Source organism: Lontra canadensis, unplaced genomic scaffold (assembly GCF_010015895.1).
Source record: "Lontra canadensis isolate GAN:19392208 unplaced genomic scaffold, GSC_riverotter_1.0 scaffold223, whole genome shotgun sequence".
Classification (NCBI taxonomy): Eukaryota; Metazoa; Chordata; class Mammalia; order Carnivora; family Mustelidae; genus Lontra; species Lontra canadensis.
In genome coordinates, this window is record NW_022631217.1 from 491,863 (window position 1) to 512,755 (window position 20,893).

Consider the following 20,893-nt stretch of genomic DNA (forward strand, 5'->3'; position numbering starts at 1 on the left):
TTTTTCTTTTTTTCTTTTTAAATATTTTATTTATTTGTTGACAGAGAGAGAGAGCACAAATGGGGAGCAGCAGGCAGAGGGAGGGGGAGAAGCAGGCTCCCTGCTGAGTAGAGAGCCCGATGTAGGGCTTGATTCCCAGGGCCCTGAGATCATGACCTGAGCCCAAGGCAGGCTTAACCAACTGAGCCACCCAGGCACCTCAATTTTTTTCCTTTTAAGTAAGCTCTCTGCCCAACACGGGGCTTGAACTCATAACCACGAGACCAAGAGTCAAATGCTCTACCAACTGAGCCAGCCAAGTGCTCCAATACCTTTTATATTCCCACTTGTACATCACATACTATGCGCTCTCATGGTCTAATATTCCTGTAAAAGAAACCAGAACAGATCTCAACTGGTTTGATATAAAAGCGAGATCGATGCTGAGGACAATAAAGATCCGTGGCCCCTAAGACCCAGTGGACACAAGAGAGTATCTGGGAGACATGAACTGACCCTGCTCGAGAGCCACACCCCCTGTGGCACAGGTAGCAGGAGAGGATGGCAAGAGGCTCCTGGGTAGAGAATCGGTACCACATTTATATAACAGTGGAAACAAAGCCCTAGTACCAGACCTAGGGCGGGAGGTGGAAGAAGTTTTATAGCAACAATCACCAAACTTTGATTTTTTTGGCCAGGAAATCAGTTTAAATTTTTACTGCAATAATGAAGGACATTATAGTTCTAAGTCTCGTAATGAGAAATCTGAGGTTTTATTTTTTTTTAAGATTTTATTTATCTATTTGACAGAGAGATCACAAGTAGGCAGAGATGCAGATGGGGCTGGGGGGGGGGAGCAGGCTTCCCGCTGAGCAGAGAGCCCGATGCAGGGCTGGAACCCAGCACCTTGAGATCATGACCTGAGCTGAAGGCAGAGGCTTAACCCCTGAGCCACCCAGAAGCCCTGAAACCTGAGGTTTTAAAGTCAGCATCCTTTTGAGAAAAATCTCAAAGCTTATGGAGGAATTGCTACATCAATTCATATAATTTTGGAATGTGCAAAATCATTACCACTACTTGGGAGGTGAGTTTATCTAGATGTTTTTACAAGTGGTTAAAATGGCTAAGTCTTCAATATGTGTTATAAGAAAATCAACTAGCAAATTTATTAGCACTAAAGAGAATTTATTCTTTTAAGAAAAAGATTTATTTATTTATTTATTTACTATTTGAGAGAGAGAGAGAGAGAATGCCTGAACATGAGCAGGGGGGCAGGCAGAGGGAGAGGGAGAAAGTCTTCAGCTGAGTCCCTACTGAGGGCAGAGCCCAGTGCAGGGGCTCAGTCCCACGACCCGAGATCATGACCTGAGCCCAAATCAAGAGTCAGACACACAACCAACTGAGCCAACCAGGTGCCTCTAGCACTAAGAGAATTTCTATCTTTTCTTTCTGCCCAGGAGCTTGAGCATATCAAGATCAAGGTCAAGAAAAGGAAAAATGTTTATTTTGAAGCATTTTGCCTTTATCTTTCAATCTAGTTTACAAGCACTTCTGACTAAAAATTGACTTCCATTCTGGAAAACAAGACTCCTTGTGATCATGTAAGTCCTCACAAAGAAGGGATTATATGTATTTCTTCTACAAGAAGAGTTTAAGTTTGCCTCTTGCCTGACACTGGTATACAGAAGAGGCAGTAGGAGTGACCCAAGGAAATTGAACAACATTAGATAATGGCTATTGATGAAAATTTGCTCATATCACACCCACAAAATATTTGATAAATCTTGCAGCTAACATTAATATCCTTTACAAAGTGGTCAGTAAGCATATGCAGATATAGTTGATATCATTTTCAACCTTATAAATCAGTGAGACACCATGTCACAGTACTGTGATGAAAAAGACAGATTATAACAAGTGGTAGAGAGGATGTGGAGAAATTAGAACCCTCCTACACTACTCTAAAACGGTGTATCTTCTTTGCTAGATAGTCCAGCACTTCCCCAAGTGATAAAACATACAGTTACCATATAATCCAGCAATCATACCTTTATCTGTCTATGCAAAAGAAACGAAAACATGTCTACACACAGAAATTTGTACATGAATGTTCATAGCAGAATTATGTATAATGGCCAAAGGCAGGAAAAACCCCCAGTATCCTGTAACTGATTCGGGTTTGTTTATCCACACCACTGTGTGGTTATATCACATTTTGCAACACTAAGTAAAAAGAGAAACTGTGTCAACTTTAATTCAAGGCATTTTCTTTTTCCTACCCAGTTCAGTGTGTATATTCATACAAGGTTGTATATCCAAACAATGGTATGAGGTACCTATATAAAAACATTCAGCAGTAAAATACAATTCAGGGAGCAGAGGGCAAGCTGAGGGCAGAGCCCAAGCTCACACCCCCCAACCCACCCCAATCTCAGGTGGCATCTGTGTGACCAACCTTAGGCACTTCCCGATGCCCTAAAGCCAAGGGAAGGAAAAGCAAATGGTTAATTGATAAGGATCACAGTCCTGCAGGACTGGAGTCTCCCTCAGTTTACAAATGTGCCAGGGATTTACAAGGAAAAAGCATTCTTACAATAAATAACCTAACTTCCAGAAGGAATCTCCCAAGGATCCTAATGTTAATGCTTTACCAGATGGAAAAGCAACCTTAACTTTGGCAATGGCAAGGCCTTCAGTGTCTTGTAGGTGGTCTTTAGCATATGAAAGTTCTTTTGAAACCCTCCCTTTTCCCTTACTTCCCCCAACTCCCAAGTATATAATCAGTCACCCCTCCCGAGCCCAGTGCTCTGCTCTTTCTGCCGCCCCCCTTCCTGTCCCTGCGCTTTAACGAATCCGCCTGTTCGTGCTAAAGCTGTCTCAGGAATTCTTTCTTGGTCGTGGGCTCAGGACCTCACTTACATTCAAACACTACATCACAATGAAGTACTGATACATGAGATAACATGGATGAAGCTTAAAAACACAAAAGGTCACATACCATGTAATTCCATTTATATGAAGTGTCCAGAGTAGGTAAATGTATACAGACAGAAAAGAGATGATTGGCTGCCTAGGGTTGGTGAAGGGGAATTACAGGAAATGAGTTATAAGTAATATATAATGTATTATATAATACATATAATATATGTATTATACGTAATTAAAATGTATGGTGATGTACGATATACTGTATATGTATTGTATATATAATATGCAATGTATAATATAAAATGTAATGGTGATGTAAATATTCTATAATCCATTGCCATGTTGGTGGTACAATCTTTACTGACTTCTAGCATATTTAAATTGAGTGAATCGCGTGGTCTGTGAGTTATAACACAATAAAGCGGTTACAAAAATCTAATTCCTAGAACCAGAAGTCAAAGTCATGTTTAATAACTTATTAATACAGGGGCATCTGGGTGGCTCAGTCAATTCAGTGTCAGACTCTTGGTCTTCACTCTAGTCTGGATCTTGAGGTCGTGGGTTTGAGCCCCATGTTGGGCTCTACGTGGAGCCTACTTAAAAAAATAATAACTCATTAATATAGTCGGGTCTCCATTTCAAAAGCTACCAATTTTAGGGGCACCTGGGTGGCTCGGTGGGTAAGCCTCTGCCTTCAGCTCAGGTCATGATCTCAGGGTCCTGGGATCGAGCCCCACGTCAGGCTCTCTGCTCAGCGGGGAGCCTGCTTCCCCCTCTGTCTCTGCCTGCTGCTCTGCCTACTTGTGATCTCTCTCTCTCTGTCAAATAAATAAAATCTTAAAAAAAAGCTACCAATTTTAGAATGGATTCTACTCTGCCACCATTTTTTTGATTACTACTTGTTGCATCTCCTTCAGCACAAAATGAAACCTTTGAGATTCACTCGTAGCATCAACAAAATCAAGGACGTAGTCCAGACCATCCTACAGCAGATCTTTTTTTTTTAAAGATTTATTTATTTGAGAGAGGGAGAGCATGCACAAGCAAGTGTGAGAGGGGTGGGGAGAATCCTAAGCAGACTCCACACTGAACATGGAGCCCAACTTGGGGCTCAAGATCATGACCCCAAGATCGTGACTTGGGCCAAGCCCAAGAGTCAGGGGCTTAACCGACTGCCACCTAGGCACCACACAGATGATAGTTTAAATTCAGCAGTCTGGTCTCCATTAGTCTCTCCTCTTTTCTGAACAGCTGCCTTTTTTTTTTAAGATTTTATTTATTTATTTGACAGACAGAGATCATAAGCAGGCAGAGAGGCAGGCAGAGAGAGAGGAGGAAGCAGGCTCCCCGCTGAGCAGAGAGCCCGATGCGGGGCTCCATCCCAAGACCCTGGTTTCATGACCTGAGCCGAAGGCAGAGGCTTAACCCACTGAGCCACCCAGGTACCCCGAACAGCTGCATTTGTAATTGGAGGTAGCCTTTACTTCATCATTCCCATTTAACCACACCCTATCTTTCCCCAAGTTGGCTCCTAATTTTCCATGTTTCTTAAGAATTTGTCTACAATTGCCCTCTTCTAAGGCTTTCAGATCATAGTCAGTTTCCTTTCTGTAAAGATTTCCTAGGAAGCTGCTATAGTACTGTGTTTTACTGCATCCCAGCTCTTGACCCACTTAAAAATTCACAACATTTTTGTGTTGTGGATTTTAATTCTGGAAACTCTTTTTCCTTGTCTTGCTCATTGTAACCTTATTCAGAATTATGATTTTCTTCAAGTTGTTTCCACCTATAGAGTCATTTGTAGCTCAGGATCACACCTTGATTCCTTGGGTGAATCAAGGTTGAAGTATTTGAAGGGAGGAAAATGCCCTATAGATTTTACATACTTCCTCTTCTGCTGTTTCAAACATATTAGCCAAAATTTAACTACAAGTGGCATCTGGGCATTATGCGTTTAATTAGAAACCTTTAATTTTGCAGACACCGTTCAATGTTTGGTTTTACTATTAACCGTATTAACAACACATAATGAAATTTGTTGTTAAGTAAATTACAACTTGTCTTCCTAGAGTCTATAGTCCTTTGAAAGATTTTTCTCTTCGGGGGACCTGGGTGGCTCAGTCAGTTAAGTGGCTGCCTTTAACTCAGGTCATGATCCTAGGGTTTTGGGATGGAGCCCCATGTCGGGCTACGTGCTCAGTGGGGAATCTGCTTCTCTCTCTGTCCGCCGCTCCCCCTGCTCGCATTTGCTCTCCCCCTACCCCGTGTCAAATATATAAACCGTAGTAGGTTGAAGAGAGCATTATACTTATTTCTATATTCACTCTAAATGCTTAACTGTTTAATCTACAGATAATTTCTATTGAAGACAATTATGAGGAATAACTTTATGCAGATTAATATATAAACTTCACATAGTGTAAAAATCTTAAGATTAAAAAAAAGAAACAAAGAAAAAGGAAATGACTTTTATCTAACTACCCCATTGGTTAGTTGAGTGATTCAATTGAAGGATGAGCCCAGGAATTGTTCAGAAGTAACAGTGCCCTGACTTCTTCATCATCAAAAAACATTAGGTTGAAAAATGCCTGACCTCAGGAACAGAGCTTTGAGAGGAATATTCTGAAAACGTTTCTCTGGTGAGGCAAACATCTTTACTAGGATGATATATCACAGATAGTGCACCATGTCTTTGATGGGATTTTGGATTACAGGTGAGGTTCCGTGGGGTGAGGTCTGGAGCCAGCCACCAAGAAAGAATTCTTGAGATGTCTTTGGGGCAAAATGGTGGTTTAAGCACACCGACAGCACCTGTGCTTATATACTCAAGAGCTGGGGGAAAGTTAAGGACAAGGGAGGGTTTCAAAAGAATATTCTTAAACTAAAGCGGACCGACCTACAAGGTACCTAGAAGATGCCAGAGGTCTTGCCATTGTCAAATGAAGGTTGTTTTCCCCTCTAGCAAGGTAGTAACATTAAGGTAGTAGGGCCACCTGGGTGGCTCGGTGGGTTAAAGCCTCTGCCTTCGGCTCGGGTCATGGTCTCAGGGTCCTGGGATTGAGCCCTGCACGGGCTCTCTGCTCAGCAGGGAGCCTGCTTCCCTCTCTCTCTGCTTGCCTCTCTGCCTACTTGTGATCTCTCTGTCAAATAAATAAATAAAATCTCAAAAAAAAACCCCATTAAGATAGTAGCTGGATCCCTGGAAGAACTCTCACGTTTCCCACCCAGTAGCGGCGGGTGGGGGGAGGTTGCAGGCTGTCAGCTTCTGCTTTGTCTTCCGCTAGCCTTCTGCTCCCTCATCATCTTCCTGCAGCTTTTGGGCAGCTGCGTCTTTCAAATGAAGATCTGACCTTAGCTTGAGTCTCCTCGGCTTTTGCATGTAAAAAGTCAGATAAGCACTCTTTGTTTATTTTTCTTCTAGGCCTGTAGGTCTCTTTTCTGCTTGCCTGGGGAGTTTCTTGCACTGACTTCCAAAAGACTTCCGTTTTATCCCCATTGCCCTGCTGAGCTACATAGTTTCTTCTCTTTGGATTCATAGGGACAGTTTCCATTCCAGTGGCTCAACACTAGGTAAACACTGATACTTTGAAGACTCTGACAACCCAAGATACTCAGGTTCCTAGACTTATCCAGAAGACTACGCTGAGCATTACAGGAGTTATGTGATGAAACAAGGTTCCTGTCTCACAGGGAGGCATAATGCAGTAGAAAAAGCAAGGGATATAGCACTAAAAGACCCCAATTCTTGTCTAAAAACTGCCACTGGCAATCCATGTGACCCTGAGGACGTCATGTCCTACAACTCGGGAGGCTCGGGACAAGTCTAGTGACGACTTTCCGGGGTGGCGTTCCTCCCTTGGCGGGTGTGTGTGTGTGAGTGTCGGGGGGGTCCCGGTAGGAAGGGCTGCGGCCTCCGGAAGTCAACCTGAACGATTTGCACTTGACCAAGTCAGGGCCACAAGATCGAGGCACCTTGAGTCGGAGGGCTACATGACTTCCAGCCGACCAGAGGCTTCTGGGGTTGCCTTGGGCCCGCTCCGGGCCTGGGGAAGGCGTGTTCGCGTCCCGTCCTGAGCCGGAGCAGAAGGCCGAGCTCCCGGGACGGAAAGGAGCCGCGGCACGGTTCCCGCCCGGCTGCGCCGAAGCGCCACAGGTAGAGACAGGGCGATGGCTGGGCGTGGCTGTCACGAAGCCGCCGGAAGCGCATTCTTTCTTTTCCGGTCGGGCCAGGTCCACAGACCTCGACCCCAAAATGGCGAGTCGGGGTACGGTCTCTGGGAGCTAGAGCGATCGACTGGGGGACTGGTCCTCCAAGCCCCCCACGCTCCGGAGCTCGGCGCCGCCCTCGCCAGGCCCGCAGGGGCGCGGGAAGCGGGCGCTTCCTCCCCAGCGTGGCGGGAAGGCGTGGCGACGTCGCGGCCCCAGTCGAGGAAGAGGGAAGTGGCATCCGCAGAAGCCGGGACTGGGCGGAGGTAATGGAGAAGCCGCGTCGCCCCTGGGATTTGGTGGCGCGCGCCCCCAGCGCCATGGGCCGCACGTGCGACTGGCAGCCCCCCGGGGCGGTGACCTGGGGGGCGGAGCCAGCAGCTTCCCGCGGCGCATCGGGCGGTCCCAGCCCCGCGGCGGCGCGGCCCGGCGGGTACCCGGGCTCCGAGCGCCGTGTCCAGCCTGGGCGAGCAACCTCTTTGTCCCCCAGGGGTACGTGCAGCCCAGGGATGCTCCCCGGGCACCCTGGGGGGCCGGCCGCCCGCGGAGTGCTCGGGGGCGCGCTGGTGGTCGGGAGCGAGGGCGTCGCGGATTCGCGGGGTCCGGGGTGCTCAGTGACTCGCTCTGCACCCGACGACACTCCCCGGTTTCCTCTGGCTGATAGGTCGCCAGAGAAAGGGGCCTTTCTGGCTCAAAGACGTTAGTTTCTGCTGACATAGAAATAGAGGAGGCGCCCCTATGCCTTCTGCACCTGGATAGGCAGCAAGGAACCGAGCGTTTCTCTGAATACCCGTGGCGTTCTCAAAAGAACTTTGTTGCTGTTGCTGCTGGGATACCTCAGGGAAAATCAGCCTCTTAAGGCCACCCTTAGCCTTACTTAGAGATCTGTGTGCTCCTGAGGAAATGTAAAGTCAGGAGAAGGGTTACCTTTACTAGGACCCTTCCTGTCTCAGAAGAACCTCAATGATCACCCTTTCTCTTTCATTTTTTACAAGCTGACGTTGTATTTGGTAAAGGAGGCCAACTTGTGTTTCCAGTAAAGTAAGCAAAAAGTTCATACACAGGTACAAATCTGCACCGTGCCCTTGATAATCTTCCCAAAAAATAGCAAAAAAAAAAAATTGACATCTGGTTGCCCAGTTGGGGGATATTTGCTGAGAGGGATAAGTTTACTTTTTTCCCTAATTGCTTTACTTCTTCTCTGATCTGGTTGTCTCAGTTTTCCTGTTGGTATTAATACAACGGAAAGGAGACTATCAGATGTTCCATGAAGTAAAGGTTTCAGTCTTCCTAAGAGGATGAAGGGGCATAGTAATTGTTTTCTTCTAACTAAAGACCAAAGTCGGGGATGATCTGTTAAAATTGCGACACAATCAGATATGCCCTATTTGTGAAGATGAGACAGGAGGCACACAGATTAAATATTGGATATTCTCAAACTTCCTTTTAATGAATGGTGCCAGTTTTTTCATCTACCAGCTTTTCCTTGACCTTAAAAAAAAAGTTATCAGTTGACATTTGTCTTTGCGGAGCTGTGCTTTGTTTCACAGCTGAGTGACAGAGAGAAATATATGTCCTGAAGTAATCTGTCATCGTGAGTGTCCTGATACCTGGCAGTTGCTTTTAAAGGGTGGACTGGACAGGTCCTTTTCTGTTCATTCTTCTCTGATAACTATAAATAGCAAGGAAATATGTGTCATGTGGCTGTCTTCTTGACATGTGCTTTTTTTCTCCCCTCCCTCAGTGCCCTTGGGGAGAAGATCCACTCATTGGTTTTATACCAAACCTGACAAAGCCTCGGTTGTCAAAGGTGGCACCAGGAGGATGTCACACATAGGAGTAAAACTATTCCTAGAGCAAATGATGATGAGACATCTGGAAGTGAATGCATGCTTGTACCCACACATGGAGGCTTTGTGGGGGACTAAGGGGTCGGTGAAAGAGAGCTCCGGTGAGAGTAAGAAATCCAGCCCGCGAACGGACAGTCTTGGTCCTGAGAGCGCTCGACAGCACTTTCGGAGCTTCTATTATCACGAAGCACCCGGACCCCTGGAGGCTGTCAGCCAACTTCAGGAATTATGCCAGCAGTGGCTGAGGCCTGAGATCCACTCGAAAGAGCAGATCTTGGAACTGCTGGTGCTTGAGCAGTTCCTGACTATTCTGCCCAGGGATACCCAGAACTGGGTGCAGAAGTATCGTCCACAGAGCGTCAGAGAGGCTGTGGCCCTGGTAGAGCGCTTTCAGAGAGAGCCTAGTGGAATAAGTGATGAGGTGAGAAGCTCCCTTATGTGGACAGTGAAATAGGGTGAAGGTGAAATTGTCCAGGTTGGGTGTTGCGGGGGGCAGTGGAGGAACAAAGAGGAGTAGGTGACTCTTCTGTCATTCCTTGAGGACAGCCAAGCAGGATCTGAAACCACAGATGCGTGGGAGTAGTAGATGACAGGTTCCAGAGTTCCTGGCCATCTTTCTTGGCCTTGCAAAAAAGAAATGCATTTTGCCCTCTTTCTGGCCAGGGCGAACTAGGGGTGGTGGGCCTCGGCTGGCATGGCCAAGGAGAGAGGACTTGAGTTCTTAGAAACAGAGAAATAAAAGGCAAGGCAGAGTTGGGAAAGGGGGTAAAATCTGAAAAAAAAAAAAAAGGCAGAGCACTTAGAGATCAAAGGAGAGAGAGGGCGGCAAACAGAAGTATAAATCAAAGAATTCTGGGAAGACTATAAAAGAAGAGAAGAAATGGGAAGATAAAAGGGAAGCAAAGATACAGAAAGAAGAAAACTGCCAAGAGAGGAGTGGACAGAATCAGGTGCGGAGGCGTAGCGCCCTCTCTAGTGGGAGCGCCTGTCTCTGGGCCAGGAGAAAAGAGCCTCCATTGCCCTCCCTTGGTGGTGTGCCCTTGGCCTTCCTGGGAAGTGGGGAACCAGTGTACGCCCTTGGGAGATGACAGCACCCTTCCTTTCCTTGGGAGCCCAAGGAAGTGTTCACTTTGAGGAACACGGGGCACAGTATATTTTTGGCGTTTTACTACAATGGAATCATACGGAGGGAAGTGAGAGTCCAAACTTCCCTCTCATTTTTCCTTCACTGTATCCCCTTTCTCCATGAAATCCTTCCCTGGCTGTGGAAGGATTGGAAAATCTGACTGGCTGGGGATCTTTTTTTATTTTTATTTTTTAAAAAGATGTTATTTATTTGTCAGAGAGCATAAGCAGGGGGAGTGGCAGGCAGAGGGAGAAGCAGACTCCCCACTGGACAGCCCCCCCCCCATGCGGGACTCCATCCTGGGACCCTGGAATCAGGCCCTGAGCCAAAGGCAGACACTTCACTGACTGAGCCACCCAGGAGTCCTCTGGGAATCATTTTTATTCAACTCCTTCTGTTTTAGAGAAAACTGACACATTAAAAATGCCCTTAGGCAAGGGTCCCAGGCAAGAAAGCAAGCCAGTGAAGGGACAGTAAGAGGCAGTGTCCACGCTGAGAGGGGCCTGAGCTGTGGCTGGCTTGCTAAGCTTGCTTCATCTGATCCCACTTTCCTCAGACGATGTATATGGTTCTTTGCGAGGAAATGGTGGCGCAATATCTCTTTAGTTTTTCTTTTTTTTTTTTTTTAATGACTTCCTGGAATGTCACAGCTTCCTGGATCTGGGCTCTCCTCTTGCTCATCCCTCCACCACTACCCCCAAATGAAAAGTAAGTTCTGTGCTAATGAGGATGGGGATTATTTCTAGGTCACAGCCCATGAGCTGGGAAAGGAGGCAGTGACCTTGGGAGGAACAGCAGTGGCCCCAGGCTTTAAGTGGAAGCCCGCAGAGCCCCAACCAATGGGTATGTTCCAGAAAGAATGTTGGAATACATACCGGGTACTACAGGAAGAGCTGGGCTGGAAAACTCACAAAGAAACCCAGCCAGTATGTGAAAGAGGTGAGGAGTTTCATCATCATTCTCTTTTCCTGGGCACTGTCCTAGGAATCGGTTCAGCCGGAATGTCATGGGAATCTTCCAGGTGCCCAGCCTTGCCAGCTGTTAGGATGTGTCTCAGGTGCGAGGACAGTAGGCCAGTGGGTGGGTGAAGGTCAGGGTCAGCCTGGGGTGCAGAAATGTCCAAACCAGAGAACCCTGGTATTCACACTGCAGACCTCGCTCCTTAGAAGTTTGAGAGAAGATGGATGGACTAGGGACAGGTGGGGTCATCTTACCCTTCTGTGATAGAGAAGAAACTGGGATCGGAAATGGGTCATCGTGGCAGAATGGGGAGAGAATTGTGCACCAGGAAAAAAAATGATAAAAGAAACCGGCTACACTGGAGGACCTGAGTCTTTGATTTTTCAGTCCCCTCTAATTCCTGCCTAGCCCGGTAAACAGTTTATTTTATGAGAGGAAAAAAAAAATGGATCTCCTATTAATTTCTCTCACAAAATCTGGGGAACCGGTTCCTTGGATTGGTGGGTAGTCGGTTCTCATTTTCAATGAAAAGGCCGCCTCTGGTAGCACACACACACTTGTGAATGTGAGCCACCCTTACTAAAGGACTCCTAAGGTTCTGGGTTCTAGAAATCAGCTGAGGATATTTGTCAGCCCAAAAGAGAGACATTTTCTCTGGCTCTTTTCCATCCACAGCTGGGCCTGCTCAACAGATTCTAGCCTTTTCTGAGCAGAAAAGCACCCCAAACTGGAAGATGGCGTCTGAGCTCATCTTGCCTGAGTTCCAGGTGAGCCGTACTTTGCAGCTTTTTCAGGCAGCCCGCACCTGGCCTTGTCTGTGCTTTTCTCTGCTGCCCGCATCCCACAGTGCTCAGCAGGCGCTCTAAGGCGTGTTAGCCCCGGATGTTCACCTTGAGGCAAGTAGGCTTGGCATGGTGGGGACCAGGCCTCTCCCACGCTGTTTACTGATCTCTGGCTTTTTTCCTTTTCTGCTGTCTTCCTTTCCCCCACCTGAGTCTTAATACTGTCTTTGGTGGCTGGCCTGCTGCGTAGTTCAGAGATGAGGGAGAGGATGGCTTCCGTGGTGGCCTATACTGAACCGAAACCCATTCTCTTCTTTAGAGCCTGTTGACATTTGAGGATGTGGCGGTGTCTTTCTCTGAGGAAGAATGGCGGTTACTGGACCCTACTCAGAAGAGCCTTTACAATGACGTGATGCAGGAGAACTATGAGACTGTCGTCTCTCTAGGTAAAGAGTCTTCCTTTGATTTGGGTAGAAGTTGAGTAATCTAGCCACAGTTTATGGAAAACCGTCTCCTGTGGGAGAGTCCCCGGGTTTCAGTAGCTGTTTGGGTCTGACCTTGGTGGTGTGGGGAGAAGGCGAGGCGAATCCAGATGATTCAGAATAGATCCTCACTACAAGCGTGTCTCCCTGTCTTCTGCTCTGACTACCCTCGTCCAAGCCGCCGCCATCCCTGACCCGGTCTGCTTCAGTAGGCGGGATCCCCATTCCCCACCCCGTTCCACCTGCCCTCCTGAGGCTTCCTTCTCCACTTCATCCTTGCATCTCCGCCCACGACCACAGTAGACTAGAAAGAAGGTGCCTTAAGATTCTGCCCATTTAGGGGCGCCTGGGTGGCTCAGTGGGTTAAGCCTCTGCCTTCGGCTCAGGTCATGATCCCAGGGTCCTGGGATCAAGCCCCACATCGGGCTCTCTGCCCAGCGGGGAGCCTGCTTCTCCCTCTCTGTCTGCCTGCCTCTCTGCCTACTTCTGCCTACTTGTGATTTCTCTCTGTCAAATAAATAAATAAATAAAATCTTTAAAAAAAAAAAAGATTCTGCCCATTTAAACATTCGGAGTAAATGAAAGTGTGAAAGAGTCATTCCCTCTTCCTGAAAAGAATCTGGAATTAAGATGGCAGCCCATGACCTCAGAGTTTTATACTCAGAGCATCTTTGTTACCCCCAACCCTGAAGTAATCTGCTTAGAACAAGGAGGAGAACCGTAGATCCAAGGTCTCCAAGAGTTCGAGGACAGCCTTGGAGAGTCTCCTACAGGTAAGTATGTACACGGGGAGAAGAGGAATGTTCCTTGATGAGAACTATTACAGGGGATTGACACTCCAGGATTCTATTCCTGTGTTTTTCTTACCGAACTTCTTACTGAGATAACTATAGATTCACATGCAGATTTAAAATATAATACAAAGAGCACCTGTATACATTTCACCCAGCTCCCCTCAATGATAACTTCTGTGAAAAGTATCATATAACGTCACAACCAGGCTGTTGATACTGATATGGTCTTCTGACCTTTATATTTTCCATTTTGTCTGTCTGTGTAATTAGTTCTGTAAAGTTTTTTTTAAACGATCTATTTATTTATTCTAAGGAGGGAGAGAGTGTGTGTGTGCAGGGGGAGGGGCAGAGGGACAGATTCTCCAGCAGACTCCCCACTGAGTGGGGCCTGCGACACGGGGCTCAATCTCATGACCATGAGATCATGACCTGAGCTGAAATCAAGAGTCAGAGGCTTAACCAACAGCCCTCCCAGGGCTCCTCGTTCTGTAAAGTTTTATTGCAAGCGTAGGTTTGCATACTCACCTCTGCGGTCTAGATACTGGAGAGTTACTTGACCGCAGGGACCTTTGTTTTGCCCTTTTATCATCACACGCTTGTCCTCTGTACCTCACCCCATCACTGGCCCATGCCAACCACTGTTTTACATTTCTGAAATCTTGCCGTTTCAAAAGTGTTACATGAATAAAACCATAAAATGTGTAATCCTTTGGCATTAACTTTTTTCATTCAGAATAAGTCCCTGGAAATTGATCTGAATTGTTGTGTACCAAAAGTTGATTTTTTTGTTTGTTTGTTTTTTTAATACTGAGTAGCATGCCATGATACTGAGAGACCAGTTTGTATACCCATTAGCCACTGAAAGATCTTTGCTGTCTTCAGTTTTGGGCTAGCATGAGTAAAGCTGTCCTGAGCATTTGTGTGCAGAATTTTTTTTTAGAGATAAGTTTCTATTTCTCTGGAGTAAATCCCTTAAGAGTGCAATTGCTGGTTCATATGGTAACATGTTTAATTTCCTAAGCACTTGCCAAACTGTTTTCCGCAACGACTGTACCATTCCCCATTCCCAGCGGCAGAGGACGAGTGGTCCCATTTCTCCACGTCCTTGCCAGTGTTTATATCACCTCCATTTTATGTTCGCCATTCTGATCGGCCTATAGGGTTACCTCGTGGTGATTTGGATTTACATTTCCCTATGGCCAGTGATGTTCTATAGCTTTTCCTGTGCTTATTTGCCATCTCTGTTTTCCGTCAGTGAAGTATCTTTTACCCATATTTTAATTGGATTGTTTTTTAACTCTTGAGTATTGAGAATTTCTGTATTCTAGATTCTAGCTCTTTGTCGAATATGTAGATTGCAAATAGTTTCTCCAAGTCTTTATATTGTCTTTTTAATCCTCTTCCCATGGGCTTCCACAGAGCAAAAGGTTCTCATTTTGATGAGGACCAATTTTTCAGTTTTTTTTCCTTTTATACATTGTGTTTCTAGCGTCAAGGTTAGAACTCAGACTAACTCTAGATCCCTAAAATTTTCTGCCATTTTTTCCAAAAAGTTTTATAGTGTGATATGTAAGTCCCTGATCCGTTTTGGGTTATTTATTATGTGAGGTACGGAGTTTAGGATGAGGCTCATTTTTTGGCCTATGGAGGGCCAGTTGCTTCAGCTCTGTTTCTCAAAAAGGCTGTCTTTCCTCCATTGAATTGTTTTTTAAAATATTTTATTTATTTATTTGTCAGAGAGAGAGAGAGGGAGCGCACAAGCAGGGGAAGCGGCAGGCAGAGGGAGAATCAGGCTCCCCGCTGAGCAAAGAGTCCAATGTGGGACTCGATCCCAGGACCCTGGGATCATGACCTGAGCCGAAGGCAGACAGACGCCTAACTGACTGAGCCACCCAGGCCTCCCCTCTATGAAATCGTTTTTGCACTTTTGTCAAAGAGCAGTTGAGTGTATTTCTGTGCATCTCTTCTGTTCCACTGGGCTCTGTGTTTGTGCTGCTGCCAATGTTACACTGTTGATTGCCGTAGCTCTGTAGTATCAAGGCCATAATGTCTGTCAGGTAGACTGATGCTTCCCACTTTATTCTTTTTTGTAAAATAAAATTTTACTTTAACCCTTCTGGGGCCTGTGCCTTTCCATGTAAAATTTAGAGTACTCTTATCTATGTCTACAAGGAATTTTATTGGGATTTTGCTAGATACTACATTAAACCTATGTATTAGTTTGAGGAGGATTATGTCTTTACTATGTTGATTTTCTTTTGCTCAGTGAACACAGTGTGTGTCTATTTATTTAGGTCTTCTCGAATTTCTTTTGTCAACTTTTTGTAATTTTCAAGGTACAGATCCTCTGTTTTGTTAAATAGAGGCCAAAGCATTTCATATTCACTGGAACATTTGTAAATGGTATTTTTAATTTTGGTTTCTGTGTGTTCGTTATTTTTATATAGGAATGGCACTGATTTTGTATTTTGATCTTGTATTCTGTGATCCTGCTCACTCATGTATTATTTCTAAGAGGTTTTTTTGTAGATTCCTTGAGATTTTTACACATAGATAATCACATTATCTGCAATGCCTTTTAATGCCATAACTGTAGTAGCTCCAGCCTCCTGCTATGTTGAATAAGAGTGGAAAGAGCAGACATCCTTGCCTTGTCCCAATTTTATCATGGAAACATTAAGTTTTTCACCATTACCTATTTATGTTAGTATGGATTTTTTATTGTTGATACTCTTTTATCAAGTCAATATAATTCCTAACTTAGTATTTTTACCATGAATGGATATGGAATTTGTGCAACACTTTCCTGTGTCTTTTGATAAGAGTATGATCTTCAAAGGCTTGTTGAAATGGTATGTTATATTGATTGATTTCAAATGTTGAATCAGCTTTGCATACTTGCAGTAAATCCTTCTTGATTGTGATATCTAATTCTTACATATTGCTGTATTTTTTGCCAGTATTTTGTTGAGTATTTCTACATTTAAGTTCATGGGAGATGTTTGTAGTTTTCTTTAAAAAAAAAAAAAGATTTATTGGGCACCTGGATGGCTCAGTCAGTTGGGCAACTGCCTTCAGCTTGGGTCGTGATCTCAAAGTCCTGGGATCAAGTCACACGTCAGGCTCCTAGCTCAGCAGGGAGTCTGCTTCTCCCTCCGACCCTCCCCTCTCATGCTTGCTCTCTCTCTCAAATAAATAAATAAAATCTTTAAAAAATAAAGAATAAAAAAAAGATTTATTTATTTTAGAGAGAGAGAGTGCACATGAGTGCGTAAGCGGGGTTGGGGGGAAGGACAGAGGGAGAGAGAATCCTCAAGCAGACTCCCCACTGAGTAGGGAGCCCAACGTCAGGCTCAATCCAAGGACCCTGGGACCATGACAGAATCCAGAGTCAGAATCCAGAGTCAGCTGCTTAACCAGAGTCAGAATCCAGAGTCAGCTGCTTAACCACCTGAGCCACCGAGGCACCCCAGTAGTTTTCTATTTTTTGTGTTGCCTTTATATGATTTTGCTATCAGGGTAATACCGGCCTTATAAAATGAGTTGTGTAGGATTTCCTCCTCCTTTCTGGAAGAGATTGTGTAAAATTGGTGTTAATTCTTTAAATATTTGGTAGAATCCTCCAGTCACACCATGTGGACTTGGATTTTGGGGGGAGGCTTTTAAACTATGAATTCAATGTGTTTAATGGTGATAGTCCTATTCAGAAAGCTGTTTCATGTTGGTTGAATTCTGTTAGTAATGTCATGAATAGGGGCACCTGGGTGGTTCAGTGGGTTAAGCCTCTGCCTTCGGCTCAGGTCGTGATCTCAGGGTCCTGGGATCGAGCCTGCTTCCCCCTCTTCCTCTGCCTGCCTCTCTGCCTACTTGTGATCTCTCTCTCTCTGTCAAATAAATAAATAAATAAATAAATAAAATCTTTAAAAAATAAAATGTCATGAACGTAAGGTTATTTATACTATTATCTTACCATCCTTTTATTTATTATTTATATTTTTAAAAGATTTATTTATTTATTTGAGAGAGAGAGAGAGAGAGAGCAGGGGGAGGGGCAGAGAGAGAGGGAGAGAAGCAGACTGCTTGCTGAGGGCAGAGCCCGAGGCAGGGCTTGATCTCAAGATCCTGAGATCTTGACCTGACTCAAAATCAAGAGTCAGATGCCCGACAGGCTGAGCCACCCGGGTACCCCTCTTACCATCCTTTCAGTTATGGCAGGATGTGTAGTGATGTATCCAGTTTCCTTCCTGATACTAGTGATTTGGATTTTCCCTCCTTTTATTTTTGTCAGTTGTGAAAGTGGTTTGTCAATTTTATTAGTTTTCTTTTTTTTTTTTTTTAAGATTTTATTTATTTATTTGACAGAGAGAGATCACAAGTAGACAGAGAGGCAGGCAGAGAGAGAGGAGGAAGCAGGCTCCCTGCTGAGCAGAGAGCCCGATGCGGGACTCGATCCCAGGACCCTGAGATCATGACCTGAGCCGAAGGCAGCAGCTTAACCCACTGAGCCACCCAGGCGCCCTTATTAGTTTTCTTGAAGTACAAGCTTTTTCTTTGGTTGTGGCTTTTGCTCTGATCTTTATTAGTTCCTTTGTTTAACTTGCTTTGGGTTTATTTTGCTTTTTTCTCTAGTTTATTGAGGTAGAAATTAGATTATTGATTTGAGACCTTTCCCCTTTTCTATTGTATGTACTTGGGGCTGTACCTTTTTCTCTGAGCACTTCTTTACCTGCATTCCACATATTTTGATACATTGTAATTTCATTTTTTCTTATTTATTTATTTATTTGTATTTTAAAATTTTTTTAGTAATCTCTACACCCAACGTGGGACTTGAACTCATGACCCTGAGATCAAGAGTCTTCTACTGCACCAACTGAGCCAGCTAGGTGCCCCTGTAATTTTATTTCCTTTTTTTTTTTCAAAGATTTTATTTATTTATTGGTCAGAGAGCATGCACAAGCAGGGCAAGAAGCAGGCTCCCCACTGAGCAAGGAGCCCAATGTGGGACTTGATCCGGGGCTTTGGGGTCATGACCTGAGCTAAAGGCAGACACTTAGCCAACTGAGCATCCCAGGTGCCCTGGAATTCAATATTCATTCAACTACATATTTTTAAAGTTTTCTTTGTGACTTTCTCTTTGAACCATGGAAATTTTAGAAGTGTATTTTTTTTTGTTTCCACATTTTTTTTTAAAAAATGTTTTACTTATTTATTTGAGAGAGAGTGAAAGAGAGAGCATGAGAGGGGGCAGGGTCAGAGGGAGAAACAGACTGCCCACTGAACAGGGAGCTCAATGCAAGGCTTGATCCCTGAATCCAACGCCAGGATCATGACCCGACCCAAAGGCAGAGGCTTCACCAACTGAGCCACCCAGGCGCTGCTTGTTTCCCCATACGTCTAGATTTTCCTCTTTATGTCTTTGATTTCCAGTCTGGTGCCATTTTTGTTTGCTTGTATCCTGATCCTTTTGTCTATTAGGTTAGGAGGGTCAGGGTCCTTTTTAACTATTATAATTCATCAGTCACCCTGTTTTACTTTATCACAGAGCTTCTTTCCTAGTTTGGGGGGTTTACACTTCCAGTGACAGTTTAATGTTCAGAGGCTTCCTAGTGTTACTGTGGTTTCCTTGGTTTGTATGGTACAGCTAGGGTTCCTGTATGTCCCTGCTTCTGTCGCCTGAGGGTGAGGAAGGGATTCACACAGGCCCAGAGTGCCTCTCAGTCGGAAAGGGATGAAGGGGCTTGGGGGGCCAGGCCGCTGTGGCTCGGTGCCTCTTGCTCCTTCTGCCAGCCCACTTCGGTGTCTCCCGACTGGGGTTCGGGGGTTGGCGGACTTCCCATTCCGACTGCTGAAGCGATAAGCCTGGCCAGGCAGCTTTGTGTTGCTGGGTTGAGGGTTGGAAGATGCCGGCTGGGGTTGCCTTCTTCTGGGGCTCTGGGGATACAGGGCGCCCTGCTGTGTTATTCCGCTAGGACCGGCGTCCCAAACCATTTTGATTTCTTCTTACCGTGTCTTGGAACTCTCTGTTGGTTGTGGCTGGCATTCTTTCATTGGCTTGCCGTGCCCAGCAGGGAGGATCAGGAGGAAATGCTTCAGTTCCGTTTTGTCCATATTGGACCAGAAATCACTTGTTCTGTGTTTTGTTTTTTTTAAAGCAGTCATTGATTTTTCTCTCCATCCCTGTAGTTTTCCTGTTCTGGGACACCGACGGCTGATTCTTCTGTTTATTCCAACAGGGTTAAAGCTCAAAAATGACACTGGAAATGACCAACCTATATCTCTTTCTGCATTAGAAATACCAGCATCAGGATGCAGAGTGTTAAGAAAGGCCAGAATGAAAGTTGCCCAGAAAACAACAGGCAAAGAAAATCATGGCGGGACACGCAGGGTACGGAGACGGCACCGAGCTTTTCTAGGCAGGAAAAGAAAGAAACTTTCAACTCGTAAACAAGAGCTTCCAAAACCTAAGGATCTCCAAGGGAAAGGCCATGCAGGGGAGAAACCTTTTAAGTGTCAGGAATGTGAGAAAAGTTTCAGAGTTAGCTCTGACCTCATTAAGCACCAGAGAATTCACACTGAAGAGAAGCCCTATAAGTGTCAACAGTGCGATAAGAGGTTTAGATGGAGTTCAGATCTTAATAAGCACTTAATGGCCCACCAAGGAATAAAACCGTACAGATGCTCGTGGTGTGGGAAAAGCTTCAGTCACAATACAAATCTACACACACACCTAAGAATTCACACAGGAGAGAAGCCCTTTAAATGTTACGAATGCGGGAAAAGATTCATTCAGAACTGCCACCTTATTAAGCACCAGAGAACCCACACAGGCGAGCAGCCATATACTTGTAGCGTGTGCAGGAGAAACTTCAGCCGGCGCTCCAGCCTTCTTAGACACCAGAAACTCCACAGGAGAAGGGAGTCCTGTCCAGTGTCTCCAGTCTGAAGAAAGTCACCAAACGGATCTTGACCCTAGAGGTGACGAAAGAGTATAAAACTATGAGGCACCAATGATAGAAATTTGGCACCCACAGGAAATGTGGGAGGGGTTCATGGCCTGCTTCACAGAAAGAAATCTAAGCCGTCTGTCTTGTTCAGCATTGTATTTTCAGGGCCTAGCACAAGACTGATACGCAATGAGTACTTGATCAATAAAAGAGTGGAAATACAGCTGTCATCTACCTATAGTTATCTGTTCATCTATCTGTCTGTGTATCTCTCTGCTTACTCAGCTTCCCCATCCTCGGTGATCGGAGTTCTTCAAGTATCAGGTGCTCAGCAGACACGTGATGGCCGTGAGTCCTGCTCTCATTCTTTCTCCAGAGGGATGGAAAATAAGAGTATTCAGGTCCTCTGAAGGGAGTTTAGAGAGAATTACTAAGCTGGAGAGAGTTTCTATGGCTATTATTCTTTCAACAGGAACAGCCAAGCCTGGGGCTGTGAGGGAACTTGATTCTCCAGCAGGAAGGGAGCATTCGGTGTTTGCCTGGGAGAAGTGCCCCCAGGCTGTTCCCCCCCAGGGCCCACTGCCACCATGGTTTCTGTCAAGGAGTTGGAAGCAGCAGGCGAAGCCCTCACTGGCACCACAGACCTAGCGACCCTGCAAGTGCGTACCTCTCCCGATCCTCTCAACACCGACACTGATAAAAGGAAATAATGAAGGAAGCACTCCGGGCCCTTATCCACATACGTATTTCTTTGTAGAAGGCCCAGGGCCATGGTAAATGGCCTTTTTTTTTTTTAACTTTTTACCCTGTGGACTAAGGCTTTCAGATTGGTGCCACAC

At 45.4% G+C, this 20,893-nt stretch overlaps 2 protein-coding genes across 5 annotated transcripts; one reads left to right on the forward strand and one right to left on the reverse strand.

Annotated features, from left to right (window-relative positions):
• Positions 1-6,856: 6,856 nt before the first annotated feature.
• LOC116862166 (translation initiation factor IF-2-like) lies at positions 6,857-7,830 on the reverse strand. The gene is given in 2 exon segments (XM_032849324.1): positions 6,857-7,230; positions 7,233-7,830. Coding segments are annotated over 2 exon segments (972 nt in total).
• On the forward strand, positions 7,114-20,277 carry ZNF75D (zinc finger protein 75D). Of its 4 annotated transcripts, none has more exons than XM_032849295.1 (6): positions 7,114-7,379; positions 8,858-9,384; positions 10,836-11,028; positions 11,725-11,816; positions 12,151-12,277; positions 19,401-20,277. In XM_032849295.1, the coding sequence occupies exons 2-6, from the start codon at positions 8,938-8,940 to the stop codon at positions 20,051-20,053; spliced, it is 1,512 nt and encodes a 503-aa protein (XP_032705186.1). In that variant the 5' UTR covers positions 7,114-7,379; positions 8,858-8,937; the 3' UTR covers positions 20,054-20,277. The 4 variants fall into 4 exon arrangements, with proteins under 4 accessions (XP_032705186.1, XP_032705185.1, XP_032705187.1 ...); XM_032849294.1 differs by having other exon boundaries at positions 7,115-7,379; positions 19,344-20,277; XM_032849296.1 differs by lacking the exons at positions 10,836-11,028; positions 11,725-11,816 and having other exon boundaries at positions 7,115-7,379; positions 19,344-20,277.
• Positions 20,278-20,893: the final 616 nt, after the last annotated feature.

Bases quoted from the DNA above. Each gene is read 5' to 3' on its own strand.
- ZNF75D (XM_032849294.1), top strand. From the start codon at position 8,938: ATGTCACACATAGGAGTAAAACTATTCCTAGAGCAAATGATGATGAGA. The intron at 9,385-10,835 runs GTGAGAAGCTCC...GATTATTTCTAG, and splicing joins CTAGTGGAATAAGTGATGAG to GTCACAGCCCATGAGCTGGG. The intron at 11,029-11,724 runs GTGAGGAGTTTC...TTCCATCCACAG, and splicing joins CCAGCCAGTATGTGAAAGAG to CTGGGCCTGCTCAACAGATT.